The sequence below is a fragment of the Vigna radiata genome, chromosome 3, assembly GCF_000741045.1.
Source record: "Vigna radiata var. radiata cultivar VC1973A chromosome 3, Vradiata_ver6, whole genome shotgun sequence".
Taxonomy (NCBI): Eukaryota; Viridiplantae; Streptophyta; class Magnoliopsida; order Fabales; family Fabaceae; genus Vigna; species Vigna radiata.
The window spans coordinates 6,885,879-6,903,144 of NC_028353.1; the positions used below are offsets into that span (position 1 = coordinate 6,885,879).

The 17,266-nt window shown below is 29.5% G+C and overlaps 2 protein-coding genes across 2 annotated transcripts; both read right to left on the minus strand.

The window, feature by feature from the left end:
- Window positions 1–488: 488 nt before the first annotated feature.
- LOC106756816 (myosin-binding protein 7) lies at window positions 489–3,921 on the minus strand. The gene is made up of 4 exons (XM_014639413.2): window positions 3,398–3,921; window positions 1,732–3,181; window positions 1,515–1,561; window positions 489–891 (listed from the first exon to the last, which is right to left on the minus strand). The coding sequence occupies exons 2-4, from the start codon at window positions 2,998–3,000 to the stop codon at window positions 783–785; spliced, it is 1,425 nt and encodes a 474-aa protein (XP_014494899.1). The 5' UTR covers window positions 3,001–3,181; window positions 3,398–3,921; the 3' UTR covers window positions 489–782.
- Window positions 3,922–9,672: 5,751 nt separating this feature from the next.
- LOC106757279 (probable carboxylesterase 15) lies at window positions 9,673–12,417 on the minus strand. The gene is made up of 2 exons (XM_014639916.2): window positions 11,690–12,417; window positions 9,673–10,234 (listed from the first exon to the last, which is right to left on the minus strand). The coding sequence occupies exons 1-2, from the start codon at window positions 12,409–12,411 to the stop codon at window positions 9,928–9,930; spliced, it is 1,029 nt and encodes a 342-aa protein (XP_014495402.2). The 5' UTR covers window positions 12,412–12,417; the 3' UTR covers window positions 9,673–9,927.
- Between the last annotated feature and the right edge of the window lie 4,849 nt (window positions 12,418–17,266).

Below are 17,266 nucleotides of genomic sequence, written 5' to 3' on the forward strand. Positions count from 1 at the left end.
TCTAAGTGGGGAGAACCTTGAAAACAACTTTAATGTTATCAACAGCAGACAAAGTGTCAAAATCTGAAGACCACTGCTACAATAGGATAGAGCTCATAATATTAGCTATACAGATTTTGTCAGTTTATTTCGTACAATCACTACTTCAGTCAGTGAAAGGAAAAACATAGTCATACATTAAACTCTGCCCTTCCTCGCCAAGTTAACGAGTTGCTGGATATACATACACACTCAAAACACCCCATGCCTTAAAGGAATGTGTGAAAAATGCAAAAAAATGACACCAAACTTTGGCTTTATTCTATGACGAAAGATGATGCTACCCAATGTTTTAAAATACAAACAACCCACCCAGTTCTTTGATATTACTTCAAATTCGACAAAATCTTTTAAGACTTGTTTCGTCAGAGTAGTTCTTTCCCATAAACAGAATACCTCACGATCATGTTGAGTTAAAGTAAAGTACTGCAAAAAACAGAATCCATAGATTCAACAAACCGAACCCCACTTACTAGGATCAAAGACATGTACCTCGACTCAACTTCGACAAATTTGAGGGAGAATGCTCTAATGCCTCTAGTCGAATGCAAGTTTCACCAATCAACCAACAAAATACATTTTAATTTCATACAAAAGAAATAAAAGAATACTGCACAAGTCACCACTCTTTTGGAAAGAAAAATCTAAAGAAAAAAAAATACTGTAGTGTGATTAAGACTCGGTTGGTGCTTCCACCCCCCACAGATGAGCCTACCCTGTAAGCTAAAGCAATAATTGGAGGACTACTCTCCCACTTGTGTACTCTGAATATATCTCCATGACCTTACACGGGGTCCTTTGTCAAGCAGCATTAGCAAGCCTACGCTGTCAGACGGTAGCCCGAACATATACCTACAATCACAAGTAATTGATATTATGTATAATTTGTGGTCAAGCAATCACTCTGGGATCACTCAAAACAAATTTTCTCTTTGCAGTTAAAAATATGTACCCGCTAAAATCACTTGTAAGAAATACTATCAGACAAAACAACACACTAAAATTGTTATGCTCACAATTGTGCTTCGAGAGGACTATATATAAAAATGCAGTTAGGGAGGAATTAATTTATAATCAAAGGTTTTTACACCCAATGCTAGTCGTATTGCAAACTAGAAATGTAATTTTTTTAAAGAGATTATGTTCATGTTAAGCATTTAATACAATTCATTACAATTATATTTATCACATTGAACATCAAAGGGCAGCCAGTGAAATTTCACAGGAAAATAAAGAACCTTCAGAAATCCATAATGCCTGGATCAATGTTACAGCACCCTTCATGCATAATGCATAATAAGAAAACTTCCACACTATTGTTTTCTATAAACGATGTCTGTCTAAGGTGGAATTACGGCTGATTATGCCAACTTCGGGAGACTAAGCTTTTCAACAACTAAACACCCAGGCACTATCACACTAAACACTAGTAGGTGTGGTATACAAATTCTGAAACAAAGATACGAACAACTTACTTGATTTTATGAGCTTCCTTTCTCCAGAAAACAATTGATGCAATCCACTGAAAAGAAGATGAAATAGAATAAGTGTGGCTCCTAACAGAATATTCAATTATGAGATCGATAAAGATTATGTCAAAGAAAACTAGAGCAAAAGAGGGCCAAATTAATTAAATAGGATACGAGTCAAGGTTATCATATAATTTCCAGAAACCAATTGTTTCTAAATCACCTTGAAAACTGTCAAGAATGAGAAGCTGCCAATAAAGGACCTCGCTGCCATTCTTTTCTGCTCTGACATCTCTTTGCACAATTCCTGAGCGATTTCTCTCAGTAAAACAAGTTGTGCTTTATCAGTGCGCATGGAAATGATTGCCTGCCTCATTGATTCCCTATCAGCCTCAAGTGCTTGAAGTCTCATGTAAAGCTTCTTTACGTATGGATCTTCAAAATCGGTGTTATTAACATAGTCCTTTGGAGTGCTTGCATAATCATCGCAAACATTAACTCCAGTTTTGAACTCGGAGTCAATTGTATAGACTTTATCAATCATATCGTCACCAGCTTCTGATACATTATCCATCTTCTTCAAGTTGGGAAGGTCTCCCAATTGTGACGGAGAATCCATCTTCCTAAAGCTAGGGGAATCCGCCATATACTCCGGACACAGTGAAGACGAGTCACAAGAAAATTTCCTGGAATGTTTGGTCCATCTTGGAGACTGTCCAACTATCACCTTGTCAAAAATATTTTTTCCACCAAATTCCCCATCCACCTGGCTATAAGTGGGGCTTCTCTCCATCTGAGATATCCTACTTTCTAAGTTCCTCAATCTGTCCTTAGGAGTTTCCCCAAAAGCATATTTATCAATGTCTATGTCATCATTGTCTGTATCAGCACAAGTATGCATTGCCTTACATTTCAAAGGAGGGTACTCGTAAGGGGGAAATTCATCCTGATCACCTTCTGCCTCGGATTCAGTGAGGCCAAAACTCATCAACCTGTGCTTATAAGCCTGCACCTCACAGGTGAGCGAGTGAATAGCCTGTTCCTTCTTATACAACATATCCTCCAACAACAGAAGCTCCTGCTGATCGTAAACCGTTCTCTCCTCCACAAATCTCTTGAACTGTCGCGCTTCCATCTGAAGCTCTGCCTTCTCCCTCTGCAACCTTAATATCATTGACATGGTCTCATTCGCAGCAGAGGAGGCAGCACTCCTCTCCTCCTCCAATTCAGCATACAAATCCTGTATTGATTGTTGTTGACTGCTAACAGCCTGCCGTAAAGCTTCACATTCATTTCCAATGTCAACACGCGCCACTGGATCGCAATCCAGCCCTGGCACAGAGAATTGCCCGCCCCGTTCCAACTCCTTGTGTTTCCTTTTCACACAACGGGACCAATTCCTTGAAGATTGCGCTGCCATGGAGCAATCACTACACCCACATTCGCAGTGCTTGCAACATTTCACCGAATCCCCAGAAGATTCCAAATCCATGATTCAAACTAAAGTATTTTTCAAAACTGAAACAAAATTCACCGAAGATTACAACAAACGCAGAATATAAGGAAAGATCTGCAATATTCCCTCATTGTTTCATTTCACACAAACACCCTCTTCCCCTCCCTCCCTGCCAAGCACCTTCTCTCCTGGATCAATCGCCCAATCAGACAAAAACCTACTCACAAAGGTATAAAACAACAATCAAGTGACGTCATTACGTTATTATAATAACAATAAATGAATAATAATAAAATCAAACAAATTTACAATGACTGCGTAACGGAAAAAGGAAAACTATTCCAAGCAACAGACAACAAACACCCCCGAAATCTGATCGCTCTGATGTGACTTTGAAGACAGAAAAAAAAAAAAAAGGAAGAGGAAGATTAACCTGGAAGAAATGCCGTTGAGGAAGAGGGAAAAGGGTGAACCCGCTTTCTTGGGAGGAAAGAATGCGGGTGTTTTGTCTGGATGGAAGAATGATTCGGAAACCCTAGAATCTGTTTCTAGTTTCTATCTCTTTTCTCATTAAAAATTAGCATTTTATTACTCTTTCTTCAGCCATGCTTTCTGATCACCCTTCATCCTCACCTCAACCCTCTCTTTCTCTCATCCCCACAACCCTTTGCAAATGGACCGTTTCTTTCTCCTCTTCCCCTTTTCTTACTATATATACTCCCGCTGCTTCATCACCCTCATTTTAAAAACACTAAATCAAATATCAACGTGTACATTTTAATTTAATCACTGTTCTCCAAATTAAAACTACCCATTTTCCATACACAACAGCCACACGGGACACAGATCACCCACTAAAATTTTAAGCTTTTGTTACAAACCACATACAAACTTTTGTTTGTTATTCGCAAATTTCACCATGCTCTACTTTTACCCTTGTTATGACCATGATGGATATATCAAATTTAGCTGAACAAACCATGTTTAGACTTTATTTTTTTTCTTAGAATTCATGTTACGATAATATTTCTTGTGGTTTAAGTAAACTCAGATTACTATCATTACATCGATATATATATATATATATATATATATATATATATATATATATATATATATATATATATATATATATATATATATATATATATATATATATATNTATATATATATATATATATATATATATATATATATATATATATATATATATATATATATATATATATATATATATATATATATATATGATGTTTTACGTGTAAAACATTGAAATCTGAACGTGTCATGTGTTGAAGTTGGTTGCATGATACGTGACATTCCTTACAGAAATAGTTGACAGATTTTAGAGAGAAAAAAAATAGAAGATTTTGTTTGCTCTTTGTCGTGGAAGATCCAAATTATGTGTAACACGTGGCAGCACATAAAAAACTAGCTAATCCAATTGTCAACTTTATAAATACGTGTATGGATATATACGAAGGAAGAAAAGCCACGATCTGTTACATATGAGGCATTCAAATAAAAACAAAGTAATTTTGATTTCATACAGACAATTCCAAATATATCCTTTTCTTTGCTCCTTTATTATTTTCGTCATTATTTTCTTTCTTGTTGTGAGTTAATTTTACTAAACATTTCTTTTGTATGTAGATGTATTTGTTAATTAATTGACTATTTTTTGTATTTATTTATTATATAGTTATTTCATTTAAAATAATTTTAGTTATTCTTGTTTCTGTATTTTTTTCGTCTCCCGTTTATTTTTACTTATTTATGTGGTTCTTCATTTAATTTTACATTATTTTATTTATGTGCATTTACTAATTTATCAATGTTTATTGTGTTATGGTTATGGTATTTATTTATTTATTTAATAATGTTAAATGTATTTATGTTAATTACTGTGATGTTATTTATTTATGTTAATTTTCATTATTTATTTATGGTACTATTTTGATACGAATTTATATTATGGTATTTCTTTTATGTCTATCGCAGTATTTGTTTCTTTGTCAATAATTTAATATGTTAGTTTTATTATTAATAATAGAGCTATTTAACTATTCATGACAAGGTCAATCGCTCGAGACTCCTTCAAGTTTGTGTGAGAACTGGGCTCGTTATAGGTCCAACTTATGTATGTCATGATAGGGATAGTTTCTTTCTGAACCTCCTTATATTTCTTGCTGCACTCTTATATAAAGAAAATTTGTATTTTATTTTAGTTGAACCAACATACTCCACAGCAAATTTTATTTTAGTTGGACCAACATAGTCCACACCCTATATAAAACAGAACCAAATCTTTACACTAACAAGTATGCATTTCTAATTAGACTATTTCTCCCTACATTTCTATACCTCCAATAAATCAAGATGTCCTTCAATAAAATTAAAAAATAATTAAAAAAATTAAAAAATAATATATTAAATGGATTTTAATATCCATTAATATATATATATTAAAAGTTTTCAACAAATTTCAAAAGATTATTTTATCCTATACTTTCATTCATTTCATCTTGTACATTCAAATTTTTAAAATTTCAAAACTATTCTTTACAATTCAAAAAATCATACATCTTTTATTTTTTTTTTTGTGTTTTATTAGATTTCGAAATTTAACGAAAGATTTTTAAAGATTTTATTAGATTTCGAAATTTGATGATTTTTTTATTAAATTTTGAAATTTGATAAAAAAGAAAATAAAATTTCTTAATTAAATTTTATAAAAAAAATATAAGATTAAATTTTAAAATTGAAAGTATATGATAAAATCGTTGAAAATACATGTGAAAGAACCATTTTCAAAATTTGTTAAAGATTGTTAAAACAAAAAATGAAAATGAAAGTGTAGGAATTTTTGAATTATAAAGAGAAAAACTTCAAAAGAATTACTTTAAGTTAAATTTTCCTTTTTTACAAAGGATACTTTTAAGATTTTAAAAAAATTTAGAAGTGCGGAGAAAAAAGGTGAAAGGTGAAAAAAAAGCTTCCTTCTAATTAAAATACTACACCATGTTATTAATACGAATAATCCAATTCCTAATATTCTGTAGTGTACATACAGAGGTGTAAAAGTAAACTGTTCTCCTAACAGTCAAGATATTATTAAAAACAATAAATTTATAATGTGTTAAATATGTTTTTAGTTTTTCTTAAAACGATTTTGGTTTTAGTTTATTTTTTAAATTAAGGTATAATTTAGTTTTTTAATTTTAAAAAATTTTGTTTTTAGTTTTTTTAACTTTTTAAAATCACAAATAAAATTAAAAAGATTTAATAAAAATACTAAAACCAAAGTTTTCTAAAATTAAAGAACTAAATTATACCTAAAAAAAAAGTTAAAACCAAAATCGTTAAAAAATATAAAAATTAAAAACATATTAATCCATTTATAATATATGAAAATGTAAATTTGATTTCTTTTTAAAAAGAATAATTAAAACATATTATTGATTACTATCTTCTATTACCAGTTCAATCACCCATCATGTTTCGTTTTTCACATGCTGACATGACAATTTGTATAATCATTGCGAATGGCTTCAAACATTATATATATTCTCCTCCCACTAATTTGACTGCATTTGATTTTGAATCACAGATGCTATAATTACATGACTGTGAGGATAGAAGTTAGAGACAGTATCATCATTATCAACTAATCCTTGATGCTTATCATCTTCCTTTTAGTGCCGGAAAAAGTAGAAACTGAATTTCACCATTTCTAGAAGTTTACTAAGCCGAAGCATCCACAATCATAAAGTGGCGCAACAACTATTATTTCTTTAATGTTTTTCAATTCAAAGATCGTGTCTCTAATGAGTTTGCATTTCTTCTCTTCACCTTTTGGTCTGTTAACTCCTCACTAACAAAGAAATTATTTTAAATAATGATATCATGATACGTTTTGATGTTTATTGTACGAGTGCAAACAAAGTCTAGAAGAATAAAGATTTGTATACATATACTGTTAATATCTTATCAAGTGTATAGATATAAGTGTCGAACCTTTTATCTTTATTTATTACAAAATAAAAAAATAAAACAGTTATATAAATATAAATTTTTATATTTAAAAAAGATAAAAAATATATAAAAATAGTATTAAATAAATATAAAATTTTTAAGTGTGATAAATAATAATTTTTCAATCATTTTACCACTATCTCAAATGCTCCAAAACTGTTATCAACAATTAAACAGATAAACTATTTATATTCCGTCCATGAAGCTTTGACAATTGTCCAAACTTTTGCAGTGGAAATTATGGATTTTCCACTACGCTGGCTTGGTTAATTTACTTTGTACTCAAAATGTCCAATCATTCTTAAACTTCCAAATAAAGAAATTAAGTTGAAAAGAGAAACCTGACATATTGAAAAATTAATATTATTTAATCTCATGGATGCATTTTATAAACATAATTAGAGATAAGATATGTGCATGTATCTTACGGACCCGCAGATCCACCTAAAAAGAGTGTTGACGTTGAGATAAAGCACATTACTCGCCAAAAGATATTATAATTATGCAAGTGAAAGAAGAAGACTTCAAATATGTTTTCTTACGGAGATGTTTGATTTTATAATTAAAAAAATAAGTGGATTCATATATATTTTATAATTAAAAAGGATATCAATATCATTTAGTATAATATCATGGTACGTAAAGTTTTACATTCTTACATTTAAGAATAAAACATGATGATTATAAAATATTTTTGTTTGTTCGGATGTGGAATTTTTAAAGAATACTTTGTTTGTATATAGAATTAACTTTTTTAAAGATACAACATGATACTTAGATAAATAGTTCTAAAATAAATTAAAATTATACGAATTTGTGATAGTATATCAAATTTCTTTAAGAAGTTTCTTATTTTTCATATTTCTTTTTCATTTTGGGTATAGTTGAAATATTTATAAGTTTGTTTTAGTCGGAATGTCCTTAAGGTTAGAAATCAAAGTTTAGAAATCAAAGTTAGAAATCAAATTAAGGTTAGAGTATCATAAACTCAAATGAGATTAGACCGTCTGGCTGTTAGAAATCAAAGTTTGACCTATTTATTGACCAACTACGAGAAAATTACTTTTCAGTTAATACTTGTTGGAAATTTTAGGATTTAATGATGTCATTGAAAAAAAAGTTAACTTATAAAAGTCATAAGTTTTAAGTCAATGATAATAATTATAATTTTTTTATTGACATTATTATAAGTTTCTTAATAAAGTACCAGTGAAATTATTAACTTTTATCTTTTTAATTATTAACTATATTATTATTATTTTTTTGCAAAAATATCCCACTTGTTATATTTTTATCAAATGTCTAGAATTGTTGTTATTAGTGCAGTTTGATGATATTTTTTTGTATTTTTATATATTGCATGGTTATTGAAATACTTTATTTAAAAATGGAAATTTATTAAATTTAAAAGATATTTATAAGTTTAAGAATATATAATAAAAGAAATTGTAAAATTTAGTATCCTCGTATGTTTAGAAAATTGTGACCACAAGAAGATTGATTTGCATTTTAGACCTCAAATACATAAGAGCAATTAGTATCACAGATTACAGGAGAATTTTGGAAGTATTTTTGATGGAGATAGCATTGACAACAAATGTAAATGTGAATTGGCATCTACTGATGCCTTATACCACATATCAACAACAAAAAAGCAATTGTCTATTCACTCAAGATCAAACCCACTATAACATTATAACATGCACAACATATTCTACACTTCAACTAAAACTGAATAACACACGCATGCCAACAAAACTCCAACATTATTTATTCAATTCACATAATAATCAATCTCTAACATTAATTATACGGAAAAGTTGAACATAGTATAAAAAAATTAATCTATTCTCTTAAAGATTTTAAGTTTAAGTGATATGAATTTCTTATACATGAGGTGAATTTATATAATAATTTTATTAATCATCATTGAAATATTATTGAAAGTCAATAATCTATTAATAGATTTTAATTTATAAATAAATGTTCCGTTGATCAAATTTGTTGAAAAGATTTATCATATTCTTAGTATTACAATTAATGACAGTTAAATTTTATCGATAAATTTGTCAATATTTTGAGAGACAAATTTTTCATAAAATTAACTGAAGTTTCTTATTATATTAAAGGGGAGTATGAAAAAAGAGAGAAAGATAAAAAAAGGAGAAGATATTTGGAGGTGGGTGATGTGGAAGTTTGTCAATGACACGTGTTGGTGGTATTAATGTTTGTTGATGACGGTGACAATAAGAACCGTGGTCGAAGTTGGAGAAGAAAATAGAGATAAAGGTAGAAGAACATGAAAACAAATAGGAGGAGGATGAGACCTCAAAAGATGAAAATGAATTATAATGATGGTGATGGGTAAGAACTGGTCGATGATAAGGAGAAAAATAATAAACATAAAAGAAGAGGAAGAGAAATAAGGTGATTCAATAATAACAAATATTTATTTATGAACACTTATTAATAAATTTGATATTTTTAATACTTAGATCATCCATAAAATGTGATTTTCTTATAATGATTCATGTTTTATTGGTATTATTTTTTTTCAATAAATCTTCTTTCAAACATGTAAAGATAAATCACGGTACAAGTAAGACTATTCTCTAATAAAAAATTTCTCCAAAAACTATATAATATAATGTCTTTATCTACTCTTTAATTTTTATTTTTTTTTGGTAAGAAGAAAAGGCATAAGAATTTGATTAATTTGGAAATAGCAAGCCTTAAATTTATTATTATAAGGTTAATTGAAATCTTTAACTCCCACACTACAATTGAAAAGTAATAGCACTAACAGCTAAGAAAGGTACACACCATAAAATTGACTGATACAACAATTCATTCCAATAACTATTACTTAACTAGGCGACTAATTAACCTAATTACGTAATTATCTTTGAACCCATTGATGGATTCTAATCAAGCAGAAGTCCGAAGCATGAATTGTTTAAGGATTTGGATGACCTCTTCTCCAAGTTGTGAGTATGAATCATGAGTGAAAAACCCATGCTCGCACCCCTCAAACTCAACGTATTCAATGTCTTTGCCTTTTTCTTTTAACCTTCTACCATACTCTTCTGCTCTATCCTTAAGCAATTCATTCCCACCAACTATCACCAAAATAGGATCAAGCTTCACTTTTTCAAGATTCGGGCTTCCAGCTCCAAACGGATTCGCCAATGGGTGGTCTCTCGATTCTCCCAAAGGCATCGACAACCTCCAAAATCTGTTCCAAATAACCATATTATTATTGCATATATAACACACAGCAAAAAAATAATATGCTTATATTTATTTATATACTGTAAATCCGTATAATTGATATAGAATCTTCAATAATTTTAAGATTAAAATGCCTTTATTTTATTTTCTTTAATTTTTATAGTATGCGAATTTCATTTTCTCAATTACGCTTGTCGGGCACTTTATTTTACTATATAACGAATATACTTGTAACGGTTAACTCTAATTGTTGCAAAGCATATTGGATAAGGCTTGGATTAAATACATGAACATATTGGCATATTCCATTTACTTTGCTCTATGTTGGATAGGCATAACTAAGTGTTGTATTGTTTAATTTTTATGTTGTAGTACACGTCACTACGTACTAGGCATCTTGTTTATATGAATCTAACTTCTTAATAAAAAAAAAACGAATTGTTATCGTTTTAATATCAATTATTTGTTGAAATAGTATTGTAGTATGAAATTAAAACATTAATCGCGTCTAACTTTTTCATACATCGTATTGGTCACTACGAGATGGTAACATAAAGAAGTGTGGAAGAGGGTTTAGCCAAGTGTCAAGACTAATCACTTTTGCCATCTTGATTTCCGCGTGTGTGGAATTTAAAACCCTAGTATGTTTTGAACTTATTTAAATATACAACGTTATTACTAAATTTTAATAATTGAACATTTTATCTTGTAAATCCATTCACGTGTTTTTAATAACGAAATATGTTAACATATTATTTAAAAAATTTAATTATATATATATATTAATGCGAAAGGAGCAGCAAAATTATGGAAATTTTAAAAGAGGCGTAGCGGAAGTCTTAATCATCGCATATTCCTTTCCCATTTATGGCCAGAACGAAAGCAAGTGTGGTGAAAGTGGGTCCATTAATTTTATGCTATTACTATGCTTAAAAGTGGCTCATTTCCAATAACACAAACCTAATACTCAAACCACAACATCCACAAACACCACAAAAAATTCAACAAAGTTATAAATGTCCACCCTACTTGGTTTAGATTGGAGTAGAAAAAAATAGGTTATAAGTAAAGTAATAAAAGAAAGTAGGTAGGTATATCATCCAATAATAAGAGAATCTGCCCAAAGCATTAGGGGGTTCCAAACTTTTAGGTCCCTTAAAAGGGTTATTCAGTATTTATGCAACTTTTTTAATAGTTAAAGAAAAATAATATTTTAACACCAATCTTTGACATTGTTTTGACATTGTACACGTGTCAAAATGTGATTGGACGATTTCAAATTAAAAAAGGCGGAGACACATGCATATTTAGAAGAGAAAAACTAAAGTTTTTTTTTTTAATTTGAAATCGTCCAACTACATTTTGACACGTGTGCAGTGTGAAAATAGTGTCAAAAAATTGGTGTTAAAATTTCATTTTCCAAGTTAGAATGAAGGGAGAAAAAAGTGCTTAGCCTCACCTGTCCAATAACTCGAGGTTCAGCATGTGCTCTGGTGGACCTTCCTCAGACTTGGTCCGAACCTCCCCGCCAAAAAACGGCGCAAACAACACGTAACCTCGTACCCGAACCGGGTCCATCTCGCTCGAACCGGACCCCAACCGAACCGCGAGGTGGTGGGCAATGTTCCCGCCAGAGGAGTCACCGACGACAAACACGCGGTCAAAGTCAACGTCAGCACTCAGCCAGTCGTCCCCGCCGTTTTCATCTTCCTTCAGCCTGAGTCCCTGCCTCTGGAGCCACCTCACCGCTTCCACAGCGTCGTCGACGGCCGACGGAAGGCGGTGTTCCGGGGCGAGGCGGTAGTCCGGCGAGAGGACGACCGCCTGGAGCCCTGCGGCGAGGCGCGTGCAACAGTTGTGAATATGGGGCCAGGTGCGCGAACCGAAGCAGAAGCCTCCACCGTGAAGGAAAATGACAATAGGAAGCTTGTTGGTGTGTTGGGGTTTGTAGAAGCGAAGAGAAAGGTTGAATCTCTTGTGGAAGAGATAGTCCTTGAAGGTTACAGAATGATCTTGAACTGCTGATATTTTGAACTGTATATCGTTTGAACGGAAAATAGAACCGTCGCTAAAGAGTTGGAGAAACCCCAAACAGTCCTCTACTACGTGCGGGAGAGAACCCATTGATTCTACAGATATTACTATATATCTTCTTCTGCAATTTCCTTTCTTTCTCTCCATATCTATATATATATATATATATATATATACAACTCCACCATCTCTACAACACTTTATCTAATAACTGTCTATTTCATTTCCTTTCTGCCTATAAATTCATCACTTATTACAGCCACAATTATATTATTAATTTGTATTCTTTTTATTTGATTAAAAATGAAATATGTTATTACTTTCTAAATTTATATTAAAATTAAAAGTGTAGGAAAGATTATATGATGATAGAGGGATATAGTTAATTGAAAGTGGAGATACGATTTGGATCGACGCTTAATATGATTGGAAGATGTTCTGTTTGGGATAAAATAGTAAAGTTATAAAATTTCCAGAAAAAAAGGGATAGTGGCAAGTGATTCGGATAGACATCATTATATAAATATTAATGTTCATAAATCGCATGCTGAACAAATTGGATGTGTGCATGTCACAACTTTTCATCTTTCATTTTTCTCTTTTATATAACAATACAACTTTCCAAACATACCAAGTAACAACTTCATTATCTTTTCATAAATAAGTTATTCTTATTTTGCATTTTAAAAATTAATAAACCATAATGTGAATCGGAGGCAAATATATATGCAGTGGTTTTGTTTGTTTGACTTTGAAAATTTGTGTAGTGATATCTGTCGTACATATCCACTAGAACAGTGATACGTGTTCGATGTTGTTTTCTTCTAAAAAGGTTGTTTTTTCATATAATATTTAAAATGGAAAGCATGAATTTAATCTGAAAAATATTATTTCACACATCTAAATTTTTTATACTCATTTGATGATATTTTATTTTATTTTTATTTTTTTTTTTAAAATTATAAAACTTTATACTTTTAAACTATTTTACTCTTATATCACGTGTTAAATAAATGGAAAAGTTTGTCATAATATTATTTATTTAATCTTGAATTTAGTTTCTGAGCACAGTGATTGTGAGAATAAAAGGTTGAAAAAGAAAAAATGTGAGGCTGGAAGGAATTAATAGATAAATATCACAAGGCAATTAAAAGTGGTGGGCCATCAGAAGAGATGAAAATGGCTTATCTTGGCATTAGCAGGTGGTACATATAATAATCAAATAACCAATTATAATTTATAACACGTTACTAGAATTATCAAAACATATGTATGTTGGGTTTAAATTCAATTGATTTAAGAAAAATTATAATTTTTTGTACATGTCAAAAAATTAATACGAATTCAATTTATTTGGATTGAACAACTTGTAATAAGCTAGATTGGTAATTCTATACATTTTAAGTGTGAAATTATATTTAGAAAACTAAAATTATATATGTTTTTCTATTTTTAATTGTATTGAGATTATATTATATTTTTTTATTTTGTATTTTAAGTTTAACAATATTTATATTAAAATTTATATATATTCCAATTAAAAAAATAACTTTTTTTTTATTGAAAAGAGTTTAATTTTTTATTGAATAAAAAAAATATAATTAAATAAATCAATCCGTTTAATTTTTTTTAAAATTCAATTAATCCGATTTGATTAACCTATGTAGTCAAAAGATTGGATTAGATATCATTTTCACAATATTATTAATATGTTGATTAATTTAAATATTTGGTGGAAAGGGTTTCAACCATTTTAATCACTTTTTTCTTTAACTTTTTCCTACACTCAATCACATTATCGACTTAATGCTGACAATAATCCCTTAGTGGTGCTAAATTATGATTTTACATTTACCGGTTTAATGTAATTTATAATTAAGGTAAAATATCACATATATAGATTTTAGTGATAAAAACATTAAATTATTTCTCCATCTTTCTCTGAGCTTTTTCATACACGAACAAAAGCTGATAACAGATGGAAACGTAGTTATTTAATACAAATCAACATTATTTTTGTCAATTTATTTATAATTGACGTCATCCACAATTCATATCATAATATGTATAAGTGAGAAAAAATCAATGTTCATATCGAAAAGTTAAATTAAAAATTATTTAATTTTTATTATTCTTCTTACACTATCCTAATTATGAGACTAAGTGAATATAAATTTTAAATGTTATTATCAAACGACTTGTTTACCAATATATATGTACTGTTTTATTATTTGTTTCATAAACTTAAAGAATAACTTATATAATAAGATTACTATAATTAATTTAATATGACGTTGTAATGATAATTATGTTTGAAATAATATAATTTATAGAAATGACTCAGTGAGAAACAGAAAAACAGACATAATTATAAATAGTGTCATAAATAATGGATAAGTTGACATATTGTGTTATCATTTACAAATACCTTTATCTATTACTAATGCAACAAACTAAACCGATCATTTGAATACAATTTTCCATTATATTGATAGTTTTAATTAAAATAAAAAATAATGATTACTAAATTGGGTATAAAATATATTTGGTATATTTAAAATAATCTTTATATTTTATTTTTATATGTCGTGACTTAGATTTATTTCACTTCTTTATTTTAATGTATATGAAAAATATATTTTGAAATTTTATTTAAATAAATAGAAACACAAAAGATTCTTAACTTTTTTCTTAAAAGTGATCACAATTATGTTTATCATTCTAGAAAAACCAATTATGTTCTCTTTCTACATGCCTCAACCATACATATTAATTTATTCTCACTGTATGTATGAAGATTAATAATAGTATTAATAAAATATAAAAAATAAATAAAATTCCTTTTCTGTCTTTAAATAGTAGAAGATTTGCATTGTAAGTTAAAACGTATATAAGTATATATCTCTTCTATCAAGATTCGAATACAATTTATTTATTTATTAAATATAATTAAATTAAAAATCAGATTATATTACATTGAGAAAGGATATCAAACTTTACCTTGGTTAGACTTGTTTTGGTGGCTCTTGTATCTTTTTCTAGACAACTATTTAATTTTCTTTCTTTGCTGGAAACATATCCCTACACTTATCTTTTTTTTTTATGGATACTTGATCTTGATTAGATCTTCTTGTGAATTTCAAGTTATACAAGAAATTGTTGGAAGTTTCCCATTGATTAGAGATAAGACCAATTTATAATATATAAGTGGGGTGCAGACCTCACCTTATAAGTCGGTTTTGTGGGGTTGAGTCAGGCCTAAAGTCATGGTTAAAGCCTATCCTAGCGAGTTCTAAGTGGGCAATTTTGCTTCTATTCCACCCGTTGTCGGGTTGTTATTGGATCACCATTAGACCTAAAACTCACTTCTAATAGAAATCATTTGTAATTTTAAGTTGTAATTATTGTTATTTTCAATACTTAATAAATAGCATTGCTTTGCATCAAGGGGTTTATTTTCCTTAATGTTATCATCCTTAAATTATCCATTTTAAGCCATGAAATGAGTGTCCATTAGGAAGCCAACCATGATGGTTAACTTTACCACCAATAGACAAGAGACAAGACAAATAAAACAATTTTTTTTCTATGTTAAATATCGTCAGAAGAAGAAATTATCCTCAGATTCGGACACTGTTATGATTTGGATATGTTTCCAACAATAATTTTGTATAAGATAAGCTTAAATTTTCTTCACATCAGAACTTGAGTTCAATTTCTTTGTTGAATTTATTGCGTGTTATTTCAGAATAAGTAACTAGGTGGCATGAGTTTCACTCCTTATCAATGATTTGCTCGTTTTATTGTAGATAGATAATGCGTACCCTGTTATGATTCATCCAAATCAATAATCTTCTATTATTATTACCTGCAAACTATACAGATATAGTTTCTTCAGACAATAAGTCTGAAGAGAATCTTCTCAAATTTTGTTTTGTCATGTTCTTTTTCGTCTCCTTGTCACGGCTCAACCATTCCATTGGTCAATGGGCCATTTTCTGAGTCGCAATAAAAATAGTGTTTTACACCTTTTCTGAAAAACGAAAGAGAAGAGGGGAAGGACCAGGTAGGTGCCTCTATTCCTTGTGACGTATGGACCCTATTGGAATGAAAATCATATGCTAAAAAGAAGGTGTCATATAATTGGTGATAAGACACAAGGGTCAGAGGGAAAGGAAGATGCGTATCGATTGGTGACATTGTGATAGAATAATTTCCTCAAACACCTTATCCTCGTCTTATTATATACAAGATAAACTTACCCAAACATATGAGTCTGAACCATTTTGCGGTTGTAGTTGTTAACCTTAAAATTGCTCATCGTTTGTGCATAGTGATACAAATCCAAAATTTTCAACTTGTGTAAACCAGAACACTGCAACTCTAAACCATGTATAACTATTGCATGTCATGATACTGCAAAATATCAAGGAAAATGTCCGCAAGCATATTATTTAAAATGAAGGCCATTAACGTTTAAATAAATCTTACTAACTCTTACGTTATTTTTATTATTGGACATGATTTTCAAGAGTTTATTTGTGTCACATGCATCATTCTAAGTATATATTAAGTAGAAAACACGAGTACTGTGTTCGTGTAAATCTTGTTAAGAATAAGACATCCACATCTTAAGGAAGTTCTACATAAAATTTCCACAATAGTTAAAATATATATTGCTAACAACTTTTTTAAGTATTTTACAATTTTAAAACATCACTTGTGAGCTAACATTAGTATTAGTATATTTCGGACCTTGTATTGAAACATAATATATATATATATATATATATATATATATATATATATATATATATATATNATATATATATATATATATATATATATATATATATATATTTATAGATTTATAGTTATACTAATTTGAAATGATAGAGTGATTTACATGCAGAAAAGAACTTCGCAACTGTTCGGTTTTGATAACAGTTTAAATATATATAGTTAAAACACAATTAATATTACAATGACTATTAATAAGTAG